Source organism: Macrotis lagotis, chromosome 6 (assembly GCF_037893015.1).
Source record: "Macrotis lagotis isolate mMagLag1 chromosome 6, bilby.v1.9.chrom.fasta, whole genome shotgun sequence".
Classification (NCBI taxonomy): Eukaryota; Metazoa; Chordata; class Mammalia; order Peramelemorphia; family Peramelidae; genus Macrotis; species Macrotis lagotis.
Window position 1 is genome coordinate 318,498 of NC_133663.1, and position 14,204 is coordinate 332,701.

The 14,204-nt window shown below is 43.5% G+C and overlaps 1 protein-coding gene across 1 annotated transcript in view; it reads left to right on the top strand.

Annotated features, from left to right (window-relative positions):
* The first annotated feature begins 222 nt into the window (after positions 1 to 222).
* Positions 223 to 14,204, top strand: part of RABEP1 (rabaptin, RAB GTPase binding effector protein 1) — a 42,250-nt gene continuing 28,268 nt past the window's right edge. Inside the window, exon 1 of the mRNA XM_074190486.1 lies at positions 223 to 396. Coding sequence (XP_074046587.1) covers positions 354 to 396 — 43 coding nt within the window. The 5' untranslated portion in view covers positions 223 to 353. The remainder of the gene's footprint in view (positions 397 to 14,204) is intronic.

Below are 14,204 nucleotides of genomic sequence, written 5' to 3' on the forward strand. Positions count from 1 at the left end.
CCCCACCATGGTCAGCGCCCTGGGGGCCTGGCCCAGGACAGATGCTTCCCGCCTCCCCGCCGCCTCCCGGCCAATCCCTCTCCCGCCCCGCCTCCAGCCCCGCCTCTCCGCGCAGGCCCCGCCCCGCCCCGCCCCGCCTCGAGAGCACTCGTCCCTCCCTCCCCCTCTCCGCACCCGTGGGGCCGGGTCACGTGCTCCGGCGGCGGCGCCTGCGCACAGCGTGCCCAGGCGGCTGTCAGGATGAGGAGGCGGCGGCGGCCGGCGGCCTGGCCCCTGGCTTCCCGCGGCGGCCCCGGCGCCCGCTGAGGCCGCGCCCGTCCCGGCCTCGGCCCCTCTGTCCGCTCGGGCCGCTCATGGCGCAGCAGGGCCCCGGAGCAGCAGAGGCCGCTCCCGACGGTGAGGCCGGAGGCTGCGGCGGCGGCCTGGCGGGGAGGGACGTGGGGAGGCCCGGGCCCGGCCCGAGCTGGAGCCGGAGGCGGGGCGGGGCCCCGGACACCCCAGGGCCGTGCGAGCCGCGGGCCGGGCCCGGCCTGGGCGGGGGGCGCGGGCCGGGGGGGCGCAGCCCGGGCCGCTGGGCCCTTCCCGCCCCTGACCTGTGACCTTGCGGCCGCCCCAGAGCGCTCTGGCTCCCGGGGGCCGCCGGGGCCCTGCTCCCCGGGGCCCGGCCTGTCCGCGGAGCCTCCCAGGCGGCCCAGCCCCCTCCGGGTCCCGGGTCTGGCGGGCGTGCGGCCGGCGCGCTGCCCGGGAGTAATGGGATCCTGGGAGAGAGGAGGAGCCGCGTCACCCGATGCGTGGCCGCGCGCTCGGGCGCGCGTGTCTGTGTGTGTGTGCGTGTGTGCACGCATGTGTGCATGTGTGCATGCATGTGCGTGCGTGTGTGTGCGCGCGTGTGCGGCGGCAGGCTGTCCCGGAGCCCCGGGGGCCAGCCCTGGCTGGCCCGGCCGAGCTGTTACTTGTCACTTGGTTCCTGCCGAGCCGACTGGAAACAATGTTATCAGATCTGCGGGCCGGCCCGGAGGGCGGCGGGGGTGGAGCGGGCCCGGGAGGGCTCCTCTTGGGCGGCCTCCGAAGCCCGTGTCCCGGGCCCGGGCCGACTCCGGCGCGAGGGCTGTGTGTCGTTGACTCTGCAGGTGCAGGGGAGCTGGGCCTTACCCTTGGGCGGAGGTTCCGTGGAGTCCTCACAGCTTAACAGCTCAGCCCCCCTTCCATTCTGGTCCAGACCCCGCATTGGCAGGTAGGCGTCGTGGCTTTGTGGATCTCCTGCCCTGCAGGCCCCTCAGAGGGCAGATGATAAAACTGAAGTGGTCCCCGGTAGTTGTCATCTGAACATGCTGCATTTCTCCTTCATCCCTTGAAGTTTGCAGACAGACTTGCCCTTTACTGTTCCTTTAACCTGCGCCCTTGACTGCAGGGTTCTCAGCTAAGCAAATGCATCAAGTGCTTGTGGAAAAACCACTTTTTAAAAAAGTTCTTCTGGTCTCTTCCTTTTGCAGAATTATACATGGGAATCAAATTGTGTGTGGAATTTTTGCCTTGGGGGGGGATGTCCTTTCTTCTGTCCTTTTCCTTTTTTCTGGAAGTGGTAAATAGGTCAGATAACTGTTTTAATTGCATGTCATCACTTTTTTTCACTTTTTTTTTATTTTTATTTTGTTCAAATATGTGGTTTGACTGTCACAGTCAATTGACTCCATATTAGTAAGTCTCATTTCCTTACTATTCAACTGTAATCAATTCCATCTTTTATGGTATGACTTGGTGAGTTGGACTCTTTTCTGGAAGAGAAGGAGATGGTTTCATTTGTTTAGACATCTTTAGCAATTCTTGTTCATGATTGCTTAGCCATATTTTCTTTCCAAATATATACATATGTATATATTTGCAATTTTTCCCCATTCTCACTGACACATTGTATATGTTGATTTAATTTGTGTCCGGGCCTTCTCAAACTCTATAGAGATACTATACCTCTGTATCATCTGCATTTATTTGCATGGTGGTCTTATCACAGTCACTGATTGAAAGAGGGCCATGTGCTCCAGGAAATTCTCTTTCTTGTTGCCTTTTACATAGGAGAAAGCCAACTCCTGTCAGCTTCTCCATTTGCCTCAGAGTAGGACCTGTGAGATCCTTCAAATAAAAACTCCCTTGAAAAGAGTTTTGGAAAGATCTGGGTGGAGATAATGAGCAGCATTTCCTGCTTAAATAAGAGAAGCTGGGCATATAACCAGTTTAGAGAAAATTCTGGAGAGACCCAACTTAGCAAAGACACATTGAGGCCATTGAAGGCCATGGGAAGGCAACCGAAAAAAAGGGGGAACACCTGGAAAATATATGCATACAGACAAGTGCTATACATAGGGATCTGTGCATGCATATGTGTGTGTACATGCCTATTTGTGTTTACAAAAACCCATGTACACATAAACACACATATACAAATATGTCAAATAGTTTAAATCTCCTCTAAGACTTGAAACACCTTCTGGTGATAGCTAGCATTCTTGTAGCACTTTGACATTTGAAAAGTGCTTCAAGATTGATCTCATTTGATCTTCATATAACCCTGAACAATCAGTATCACCTTTTCAGAGATGAGGAAACTGAGGGGGTCAGTGATTGTCCAGGATCCTACAGCTCAAATCCAAATCTAATATTTTAGATCCTGTGCCACAGTTTTTCACCTTCAAGGACCAGGGCACCTGTTACATTTGGATGCTCCCTTCATTTTAATGCCTAGTTAGAGAATATTCTGCCCATTCATTGGAAGCCCCTCTCAGGAAGGAATGAGAAGGGAAACAACAACCTTTCTCATTTCAGTAATATTCCACATCAGATCCTCAACCACACCCTAAAAATACTCTCACTTGGTCCTTCCAGCCCCCTTAATAATCATCCTATGTCTCTTTTGCCTTTTGTGGGTAGTCTCCTCAAAAAAGCCATTTACAATTGGCACTTCCACTTTCTTTCCTTTTTTCTTTATTGTTCGGTTGTTTTTCGGTCGTTAATTGACTCTTGGGCATTTTCTTGGCAAAGGTACTGGAGTTGCCTGCCATTTCTTTCTCTAGCTCCTTGGGGTTAAATGACTTGCCCAAGTTCACACAACTAGTGTGTGTCTAAGGCCGGATTTTCTTTCTATTTTCTTAAGTCTTTACAATCTGGCTTTCAACCTTCTTCCATCAAAACTGCTCCAAAGATCTCTTAATTGGCCAATCCAGTGGCCTTTTCGAAATCCTCATTCTTCTTGACTTGTTTGCAACCTTTGACATTATGATCACCCTCTTCTTGCCATTCTCTTTTCTCTTAAATTTTCAGGAGCCACTTTCTTCAGGTTTTCCTACTACCTAGCTGACTGTGCTGTCTTTGTCCCTGTTGCTGAAGCTTTATCCAGGTCATGCCCATAAGTTTCGTTCTGGGCCTTTTTCCTTACCCTTTATATTATTTCATTTGGTGATGTCATCATAATCCTTGGATTTAATGACTATCTTTACGCTGATGCTCAAATCTACTTTTTTCTGCCCCTATTTCCCTACTGACTTTCAGTTTTATATCTTTAACTTTCTCTCAGGAATCTGTCTTTTTAAATTAATTAATTATTCTAACTATATGCAAAGATAGTTTTCAATATTCATTTTTTTAAGATTTTGAGTTCCACAATTATCTCCTTTCCTCCTTTCCCTCAACCCTCCCCTTGACAGCATGCAATCTGTTAGAGGTTATACATGTATAACTATGTTAAACATTTCTGTATTAGTCATGTTGTGAAAGATGAATCAGAACAAAAGAGAACAAAACTCTATGAGTAGGTTAAAAAAAAGCTTAAGACATAAAATAAAATTTTAAAATAGAAAATAGTATGCTTCGGTCACACATCTATCTTAATAATTAATGCTTATTGACTGATTGACTAAACAGGGGAGATATTGAAAGTCCCTTGAGGAGTTTACAATCTAGTGAGGGAAAAAACAAACAAATATGTTCTAGAGAAATAGTAAATGATTAACAGAGAACATGTGCTGGAATTAAAATAGATTGGAAAAGCTTCTTGTAAAAGATTTTTTTTTTTAGCTGGGACTTAAAGTCAGGAAAACCAGGAACTGGAAGTTATTTCCAGCTATCTAAAGCAGAACTCATTATTCCCCCCCTCCCCCAAACCCTTTCCTGTCTTTATATAAGCCAACACCATCCTCCTGGTCCCCCAGGCCTGAAACTGGAAGTTATCTTTGATATCCCCCTGTTGTCAAGACCCACTCAGCTCACTTCTTGAGCATCTCTTCTGACTCTTCCCCCACCCTGGTGCAGATCCTTGTCTTTTCACACCTGGACCATTGCAATAGTTGCTGGGGGTCCAGTCTCTACTCACTCCATCCATCCTCCATTTAGCCACTAAAGGGATTTTTTTTAGGCACAGGTCTGTCCATGTCTCCCTCTCCTTAATGGTCTCCATTGGCTTTGAATTGCCTCCTGACTCAAATATGAAATGCTCTAGCTTCTTCCTTCCTAGTCTCCTTGCACCTTGTTCCCCAGCACATGTGTTCTTGAATCCTGTGACTCAGGCCTCCTGATCTCTGACCTCTACCTTCCCTGACTCCCAACTCTTCTTCCCATTGCCTTCCCTTGTATCCCCATTAAATTGTACTCTCCTAGTAAGGAGGGACTGTCTTTTGCCTCTTTATGTAACCCCACTTAAAGCACATAGTACCACTTAGTGCTTATGGAGTGACTGATTAAACAGGGGCGATATTGAAGCTCCCTTGAGGAGCTTATAATTTAACGAGGGAGAAAACAAACAAATATATTCAGGAGAAATAGTGAAGGACTAACAGATAGATTTGGAAAGGCTTCTTATAAAAAGTTTTGAGCTGGGACTTAAAGTCAGGAAAGCCAGGAGCTGGACTGTATATAGTAGAGAACCTCATTCTATGCTCTATGTGGACTAAAATTGGCAGATGGATGCTCACCAAAGGTTCTTATTCCTGTCCCTGAAATCTAGCCCATTGTTCAGGTCAAGGCAGGGTTTCCCACTGATGAGGTGGTCCTCGAGGTGCTCATTTTTGTAGAGCCTGTTGTACTGGATTCTCCCAGCTGAGATGTTTCCTGGATCAGATCCAAATCCTCCTAAGCAGTTGGGCCTAACAATCTAAAAGGAAAATGAGGGGATGAAGAAATGCCTATAATCTGAGTTATGCTATGCAGTAAGAGCTTGTCTATTTGTATGTGGCTCTTCCCCCAATCACTAGCTTGGCATTGATCTTGGTCCTTTGGCCATCATTCAGCAGAGGGACCCTTGTGCTCCAGCCCACCCAGCAGCAGCATCTGCTAATTTAACTGGGTTGTCACCATGACAATTCAATTCAAAGATTATATATCTGAGCACCTTATTGGAAACCACCTTCAAGGCTTGAAATGAAAGGAACCTGGGCAACTTTGTTGGCTGCTTTGCTAAAGCATAGGCCATTGCTTTCTGCAAGATTTCCCCATTGACTAATAGAGTAGCTGTTCCATCTGCCAAACTGTGGAGGGGAGTCTAGTGTCTGATGCCTGGCTCATTTTTTATAGATTCTGGTTTCATCCTGGCATTTAGGGTTTGGAAAACATCAGCCCTTTCCTAATCCCACTTTCCTTCTAGTATCTTCCCACCATCCAGTGGCATCAACAAGGTCTGACATCCCCTTCCCAGGATCTGTCAGTATTCTGGGGTGAAAGAACCTAAGGCATCCAAGAGGTAACTTGCAGATTGTGATTCAGTCATCTTTTCCCCCAGTTCTCTTAGTTCTTTGGCATAAAGTTCAACTGGGTCTGGTGACTTGGTCTCCTCCAAGGCTAAGCTAGGCCTTCTTACTGTCTTTCCCTTATCTTGAGTATCGACTCCTTATTAGTCATTTTGGTTCTGACTTTTACAGTCCAAAGATCATTCTCTTTGGCAGAGCAAACAGAAGCACAGTGAGGTGGTCAGCTGCTCTCCCTGAACCCTTTACTCCACAGGGTTCCCTTCCTAGCGCCTCTGCATTGTCCCTTTATTTTCCTGTTGACCTTAGTCCCTTTGGGGCCACACCTCTGGCCCCTTCTCTGGCCACTCTCTTTTCCTGTGGATGATGGGAAAAGGCAATTTCTTTCATTCTCTTTTAATTTGATTATGATGTGATTTACTATAACTATGTCAAGTATCCATTTGTAGCTTTGTGCTGTCATCTGCAGAATGAAGTGCTGCTCTGTCTGGGGTCTCACCACTGGTGTGGTGTTCAGTTGTTTCTGGATATTCTTGTTTTGATGATTATTGCTTTGCAGCCTAGAGTAGGATTGGGGACAGGGAGACCAGTTCCTCTGAGTTATTTTTCATTGTTTCCCTGGAGATTTTCTACCTTTGTTTCCTCTAGATAGATTTGGTTATACTTGGTTATCTATAAAGTTATCCTTTGTGGTTTGGCAGGCTATTGATGATGTTTATTGATGATATAGGTAGTGACACTTTCAAATTAACATGACCCAGCCCATGAACAATTCATTCCTCTCATCTCAGACACTGATGGAAATCTAGGAAGTTCCGACAAGGACCTCACACTGCCTGCTGAGTGGACTCAATGAAGAATGAAGTGGTTTTTTTTAAATGGAAAGAGAAAACAAGACAGCACCACAATTTGTGATGGTAGATCCTAATGGAACCATCCAGCTTTATGGGCTTTGAGGATATTCCAGGTCACCGAAATTCCAACAGTAGTCATCTTGTTTTTATCTTGTCCCATAAAATGGTGAGGATCTACTGATCTCTTCTAGGCTGGGCCCTCATTTGTTAGTAGATTCTAAGCTAGAGAGAACCTGTAAAACTGTTATTTTCCTCTGTTGGCCGCTGGTGGGATTTGGAGTCAGGGAGACATGAGTGTGAGCCCTTTCTCACACACTTATGAGTTCTGTGATTAATCTCTCCCAGCCTCAGTATTCTCAATTATAAAATGGGGTTAATTAATAATAGCCTATAATTAAAGGTAGTGAGGTTCCAATATCAACCTATGGACAGACTTCCCTAACCTTAAGGGTAAGTATTGTTAAATATTACTATCATTAGTTTAGTTTGTTATAATAGTATTGTAAGAATAATATTGCTATTATTTTTAATATTATGACTAGCTAAGTCTTATTCATTATTCATTATTTATCCAGCTATCAATTTGAGACCACTATTTTTTGCTTTCATAGAGCTTCCTCTCCCTCTTAGACTGATTTGCTTAATCAGATAATTAGTACATGATACCCTTCCTAAGGTTTCTCCAAGCTGTTTGAAATTTATTCTTCCCCAATTGGTATGTGTGTCCAGTGACAAATTCTGAGATAAGTGCTTCTCTGTGAGATTCTGACTGTTCACACTAGTCCCCCACACCAATTAGTTTCTGATCTTGGGTAAAAATCAGATCCTGGCAGACGGTCCTCTAGTCGACAATTCTCCAACCCCCTGAAAAAATGAAATTATCATGAGATCATTAGGGTTAGAGTCAAAAGTCATGTGAATTTGCTTGTAGATAACTAAGGCTTTGCTGTTTATTACTGGCTACTTTTTTTTGACATTTTTAGCTTTTAAATTTATATATTTTTGCTGCTATTCTGTATTTATCTGCTTGGTATGGCATCTTGTTTTCTTGGATTAGAGTACACAGTTTTTCTTTCCCATTTTTCATTTTAAAGCCTTTTTTGGCTTGGATTTGTTAAATTTGAGGTATATGCTTTTTTAATTTGATTTTATTAATTCTTTTGCTATTATATTCATTTCTAAACATATTCTTCTTTAGCTCTTCCCCCCCTCCTTAAATCCACAAGCCCTCCTTTATAACAAAGATTAAAAAAGAAGAAAAATGCAGTTCAGTGTAGCCAATAAATCAACAATCTGGATGTGTGTGCATGTGGGCTCATTTGTGTTTGTGTTCATTCCATACACTAACTGACCTTTCAGTTTCTTATTCTCTGGGACCAAGCTTCATGGTCATTATTTTTTTTTCCCCTTTCTTGTTCTTTCCAGTCATTTTGTTTTTCTGTATAATACTTTCTGGTTATGCTTCTATTCTCTTTCGGTTCATAAGTCTTTGCATATTTCTTTTGAGCTACTGTATTCATTGATTGTGATGGGGTAGTAATATTTCATGACATTCCTGAACACAATAGCAGATCCATTCTTTCCTTGTTAGGGTCACTTTATTCCTGGACAGGAATCTGCCACGCCTATGGTTTTGTTAGGTTTGTTTGTTTGTTAATTTTTTAAAAATTTAGTTTCATATTCTCTCTTTCCCTCTACCCTCCCCTCCCCCCATTGAGAAAGCAAGAATTATGATTTTTTTTATACAATAAGAAAAATAAAGGAAAAATACATTTCAGTCTGCATGCTGAGTGTAGCAGTTGTGTATCTGAAAGTGGTTAGCATTTTATATCATGAGTCCTTTGGAGAACATTGTATTGATTGTTTATTAAGTTTGTCACAGTTGATTTTCTTACAAATATTGCTGTGACTTATTCTCCTGGTTCTGCTCATTTCATTTTGAATTAGTTCATACAGATCTCCTCAAATTTTTCTGAAGCCATCCCCTTTGCCATTTCTTAGAGCACAATAGTATTCAAACACATTATATTACCATAACTACACAATACATACCATAACTTGTTCAGCCATTCTCCAGTTGTTGGACATCCTCTCCATTTCAATTTTTTTTTTAGAAATTAGACATTGGGCACAAAGGGCACAGTTACAAATATTTTTGCATATATGGGTTCTTTTCCTCTGTTTTTTTGGGGGATAGACCTAATGTTGCTGGGTCAAAGGGAATGTGTAGTGTTATAGCCCTTTGGGCATAGTTTCATATTTTTCTCCAGAATGTTTGGACAAGATCATAGTTTCTCTAACAATAGAATATTTTTCCCATATCCCCTCCAGCATCTGTCAATTTCATTTTCTGTCCTTTTAGTCAATTTGATGGGTGTGAGATGATGCTTTATTTTGCATTTTTCTAATTATTAGTGAATTAGAGCATTTTATATGATTATTGAAAGTTTTGATTTCTTCCTTTGAAAACTGCTGGTTCATATTATTTGATCATTTATGAATTGGGGAATGACACCCATTTTTAATAAATTTGGCTCAGTTACCAATTTACTTGAGAAATGAGATATTTATTAGAAAAAAGTTGGTACAAAATCCCACCCCCCCCCCCCCCCCGGTTTCCTGTATTAGTTTTATTTGTGAAAAACTTTTACCTCTTGTGAAACCTTCTAACTCTTGCTTAGTCATGAACTCTGTACTTATCCATACACATGACAGGTAAAATTTTTCCATACTCCCTTAATTTACTTATGATATAAATTTTTTTTCTATTTTGACTATTCTTGCTATGTGGTGTGAGGTATTAGTTTATACCTCGTTTCTGCTTGTACCAGATTGGTTTGATGATTATTGCTTTGTAATATAGTTTGAGAGCTACTACTTCGGGGCTCCCTTCCTTCACATTAAAAAAAAATTTGTTCCTTTTGTTCTTGGTGAATTTTTAAATTTTTTTTTCTATCTGTTAAGTAGTTCTTTGGTAGGCTGAACGGCATGGCACTAAATAGGTAAGCTAAATTAGATGGCATTGTCATTTTTATTCTGTTAACTTGGTCTACCCTTGATCAGTTAATATTTATCCAGTTGTTTAGATTTGTCTTTATTTTTAATTTGTAATTATATGTAGACTCCCCAAGTATATAATATTGTGTGCAGTTATTTTATTTGGAATTTCTCGCTATTTTTGTTGGTAATCTATAGAAATGCTGATGATTTATGTGCATTTATTTTATGTCCTGCAACTTTGCTAAAGTTGTTCATTGTTTAGGACTATTTTTATTTTACTCTCTAGAGCTAATCATATCTTCATATCATCTGCAAAAAAGTGATGGTTTAGGGTTGGTTCTTTACAACCTGTGCTTATTCCCTCAGTTTCTTTTTGTCTTGTCTAATGCAGTATTGAATATTAGTGGTAATAATGGATATCCTTGTTTCACCCCTGATGTTATTGGAAAAGCTTCTTATTTTTTCCATTACAAATAATGTGTCAGGGGCAGCTAGGTGGCGCAGTGGATAAAGCACCGGCCCTGGAGTCAGGAGTACCTGGGTTCAAACATGGTCTCAGACACTTAATAATTACCTAGCTGTGTGGCCTTGGGCAAGCCACTTAACCCCATTTGCCTTGCCAAAAATCTAAAAAAAAAAAAACAAACCCCAAAACAAATAATGTGTGTCCTTTATTTAGGTAGATAGCACTTATTTTTTTAAATGCTCCATTTATTGCTTTGTTTTCTCTTTGTATTTTGTCTTAACCTTTTTCTATATCTGATGATGTAATCATAAGGTTTTTGTTGTTTTTATTCTTGATATGGTCTCTTATGCTTATTGTTTTCTTAATATTGAACCAGTCCTTCATTCCTGGTATAAATTGTACCAGGTCATTGTGATCTTTGTGAAAAAAGTGAGTAAACCTGTTAGTATTTTTTTTTAAATTTTGCATCAATATTCATTGGGGAAATTGGTTGATAGTTTTTTTTTCTGTTTTGGCTCTCCCTGGTTTAGGTATCAAAAGGATATTTGTTTCATAGAAGGTACTGAGTAGGACTCTTTTACCTATTTTTCAAATAGTTTATATAATATTGGATTAATTGTTCTCTAAATGTTTGGTAGTTTTGCTTGTAAATCCATTTGGACCTGGTTTTGTTTTTTTTCTTAGGAAACTCATTTATGGCTTTCATTTCTTTTTCTAAGATAGGGTTATTTAAGTATTCTATTTCTTCTGTTAACCTTGGCAAGTTGTATTTTTATAAGAATTCTGCATTTTAAATGAGACCTAGTAATGCGAGTCCTTTGCTTAGATACCATTTTGAGCCTGGATTTGAACTTGGGTCTTCTTGACTCCAAGTTTTATCCACTGGGGTGCTGGCAGTGGATGGAGGAATTGGAATGAAAGTACTTCGGGGGCAGAGCCAGTCTAGACCCACTAAGTGGGAGTGGTGGGCCAGCTTGGCATAGCAGGAGGAAAGACCACGGGTCCTGGACGAGAAGGCAGCTGACGCAGGTGTAGCATTTATTTGCTTTCCTCTCTCCTCTCCTCCATTGATGTCTTTCTCTTTTGTCTCCAGTTCTTTGCTGCTATAGAGAGTCCAGCAGGTTTTGGGGCATATGAGTAAAAAAGCTTTATTTCAACTGCAACTGTAACTTCAGCACAATCCAGAGTAAAGTCCAAAGAAATGGAAGAGTCGGCCACTTGTCTGGATCTTCAGTCAGGGCATCCCTACTCCAACCACTTGGTCCCTCAGGCTCCCTCTCATGCCTCATAGCCTGACCATTTACTTCTACTAGCTCTCTTCTGACTGCCATCCTTGGTCCAGGCCCTCATTCATGCACTGAAGTGATCTGGCCATGGCATCCCTGGCACCCCTCCCTTCTTTCTCTCTCTCCCCCCTTACTCAGTAGACCCCTGTGGCTCCCTCCAGTTTCCAGGAACAAATACAGAATGCTCTGTTTGGCATCCAAAGCCCTTCACAGACTTTCTACACATTACTACTTCCATGCATTTTTCAGTCCAAGGACCCCAGCCTCCAGCCTGCTCCACCAAGAAGACCCTCATGCTAGGAATGCTCTCCCTGACTCTTGAAGTCCCAACTCAAAACCCACCTGACCTTCTCTTTGTAAGTGGTTTCCTGGTGTGTACCTAGGTGTAGCCTGTGTCCATGTGGGCAGGGACTGCCTTCTACATCTCTGTCCATCCATGATTGGCATTTAAGTGTTGAGTGAGCATGGGGGGGGCAGGGGCTGGTCCCACCAGCTTCCAACCTTGGTCACTGTTTGTAGAGGGCTCTTGGGAGACAGATGATTGACAGGGGATGTCTTCTCTTTGCTGACCTGGCTGTTCGAAGGCCAACGTTGGATTCACTTTCCTTGGCTAGTTGGGTTTGGGTGTTTGTGGCCAGGAAGTGCTTAGGGATTTGAATGGCATTCTGGCCATGCATTGAGTGTAGTGAATGATAAGCTTTTGGTCTTCTTGCATAGGGAAGGTTCTAGTCTCTTTGACACCTCAGTGGTGTGCCCCAGTACTCTCCTTATTGCTATTTTTCTTGTGGTCTTCCCATTTTCCAAATGACATCATGCTTAATCTCCTGAATTGCATCATTTCTCTCTGATGTGGCTTTTCAAACTTTTATTGCTTTGATCCTTTGCCTTCTCCCAGGCCCATCCAGACTTCTCCTGCTGCTTGTTCTGGGTGTTTTTCTGCTTGCTCTGGTTACTCACTTTTATGATTTTTATAACTCTCCTCTTCCGTCTTCCTATGGACTCTAGGGAGCATCTTCTTTTAAGAATTTCTGACCGTTGGCTTCTTTTTTGGTATTTCTAGTCTTCCCTCTCCTGTACTAACCTCACTGCTGACCTCCAATTTCACATCTCTGGCTGCTTCTTGGATATCTCAAACTGCATCTCAGTGTTTCCAAAATAGAACTTCTCCTTCTCCCAAGCACTCCCTCCCTATTACTGCCAGGAGCATCCTCCCAGCTCCCAACCCAGGTGTCATCCCAGACTCTTTGCTCCCATTCAGTTTGTGAAAGCCACTCCCCTTCTGCAGCCCCTTCTCACCTCAATCTGGACTATGGCTGTAGCTGCTGGGACATTGCCCACCTGTCTGAGGTCCCCCCACCAACCCCTTACATTCTCTCTTCACTCATCAGGTCTAGTTTTGTTACCCCTACTCAATAAACTCCCATGGCTCCCTATTATTTCCAGGAACAAGTACAAGATGTTCACTTTGACCTTCAGAGCTTTCCAAAATGTCAGCTCCTCTCCGCTTTCCAGGACAGCAGCATTGGCCATATGGGTCCATCTTTCATGGAGCTCCTCTCCTCTTCTCTGCCTCTTGGATTCCCCCTTCTCCAAAGATGCCTTTGCCAGCCTTGGTGCCCTAGGGCCTTTGTGTTCAGTTTTCTATTTATCCTGATATAGCTTGTAGGTTCATGTTTGTGGGACTGAGTGCTCCTTGAAGGTGGGCACTATCTTTTGCCTCTTTCTACATCCCCAGCACTAGCCCAGTGTGGACACACAGTAATTACCTGACCACTGCCAGGTACCCCCTGTCTGTCATCTTCTTGGAAGTCCCCCACCAGGGCCTTTTCATGTGCTTTGCTGAAAAGAAACCAAATCCATTTATTTTGGCTTAATTTGTATCTGGTTTGTTTTGACCCATTTGTTTCAGTATATTGAGATTCTATTGTCTTCTACTACATTATTCCTCCTGGCTTTATATCATTTGGAAATCTGACCAGCACAGGAGAGGGTGGGGGAGGGAGTCAAATGGAAGACATTGAAAAGGGAGGCTAGGTTCCAGGGGATGTCAGAGGGCTTTGTTTGATCTGGAGAGGGGCCAGACTTCTCTTTAAGAAAGTCATTTTGGCAGTCAGTCTTCTAAGCCCTGGGGACACCAAAAAAGGCAGAAAGTTGGTCCTGCTCCCAAAGAGCTTACAGTCTAATGAGGAATCATCATGGAAACAAAGGGGTAAAAATGAGTCCTAGAAAGGATCAAGTGGAGATAATCAGACAGAGAAGGGACTAGGGAAGGAACCCAGAGCCTGAGAGGAGGAAGGAGAGGGTCCTGTGTCTGGGGGATTGACCAGGGCGATGTCCAGAGTCGGGAGATGGGGTCTTGTTCCAGGAACAGCTGTTCAGAGCACATGGGGGGAAGAAAAGGAAGAAGAATGGAAAGGTGGGAGGGAGCAAGTTAGACTATGACTAGAGTTTCCTGATTAGGTAGTCACATCCTTGGACCTCTGTTTAGGGGGGCTGAATGAAGAATGGACTGGAATGGGGAGAGACTCAGCCCTCTGGCAGCTCTTCCAATAGTCCAGGTGTGAGGTGAGGGATCTGTACTAGAGAGGAAGCAGTGTCAGAGGAGAGAAATATAATAAATGTCACCAATATGGAAAGAAGAGCTCGGCTATTGGAGTGGATATGGATGAGAACGATCTGGGTGATTGGTAGGATGGAGGCAGCCATGTGGGGGTAATGCTGGCATAGATAGGAAAGAGGTGCATCTACATGAGGATGTGTTGTGATGGATGATTGTAGCTCATCTGCCCAATGATTGTCATGATCTTGGGAGTTTGGCAAGGCCATGTCATCTTGCATAAAAAGTCTGTAGGGTTCCAGAGCACTGGTC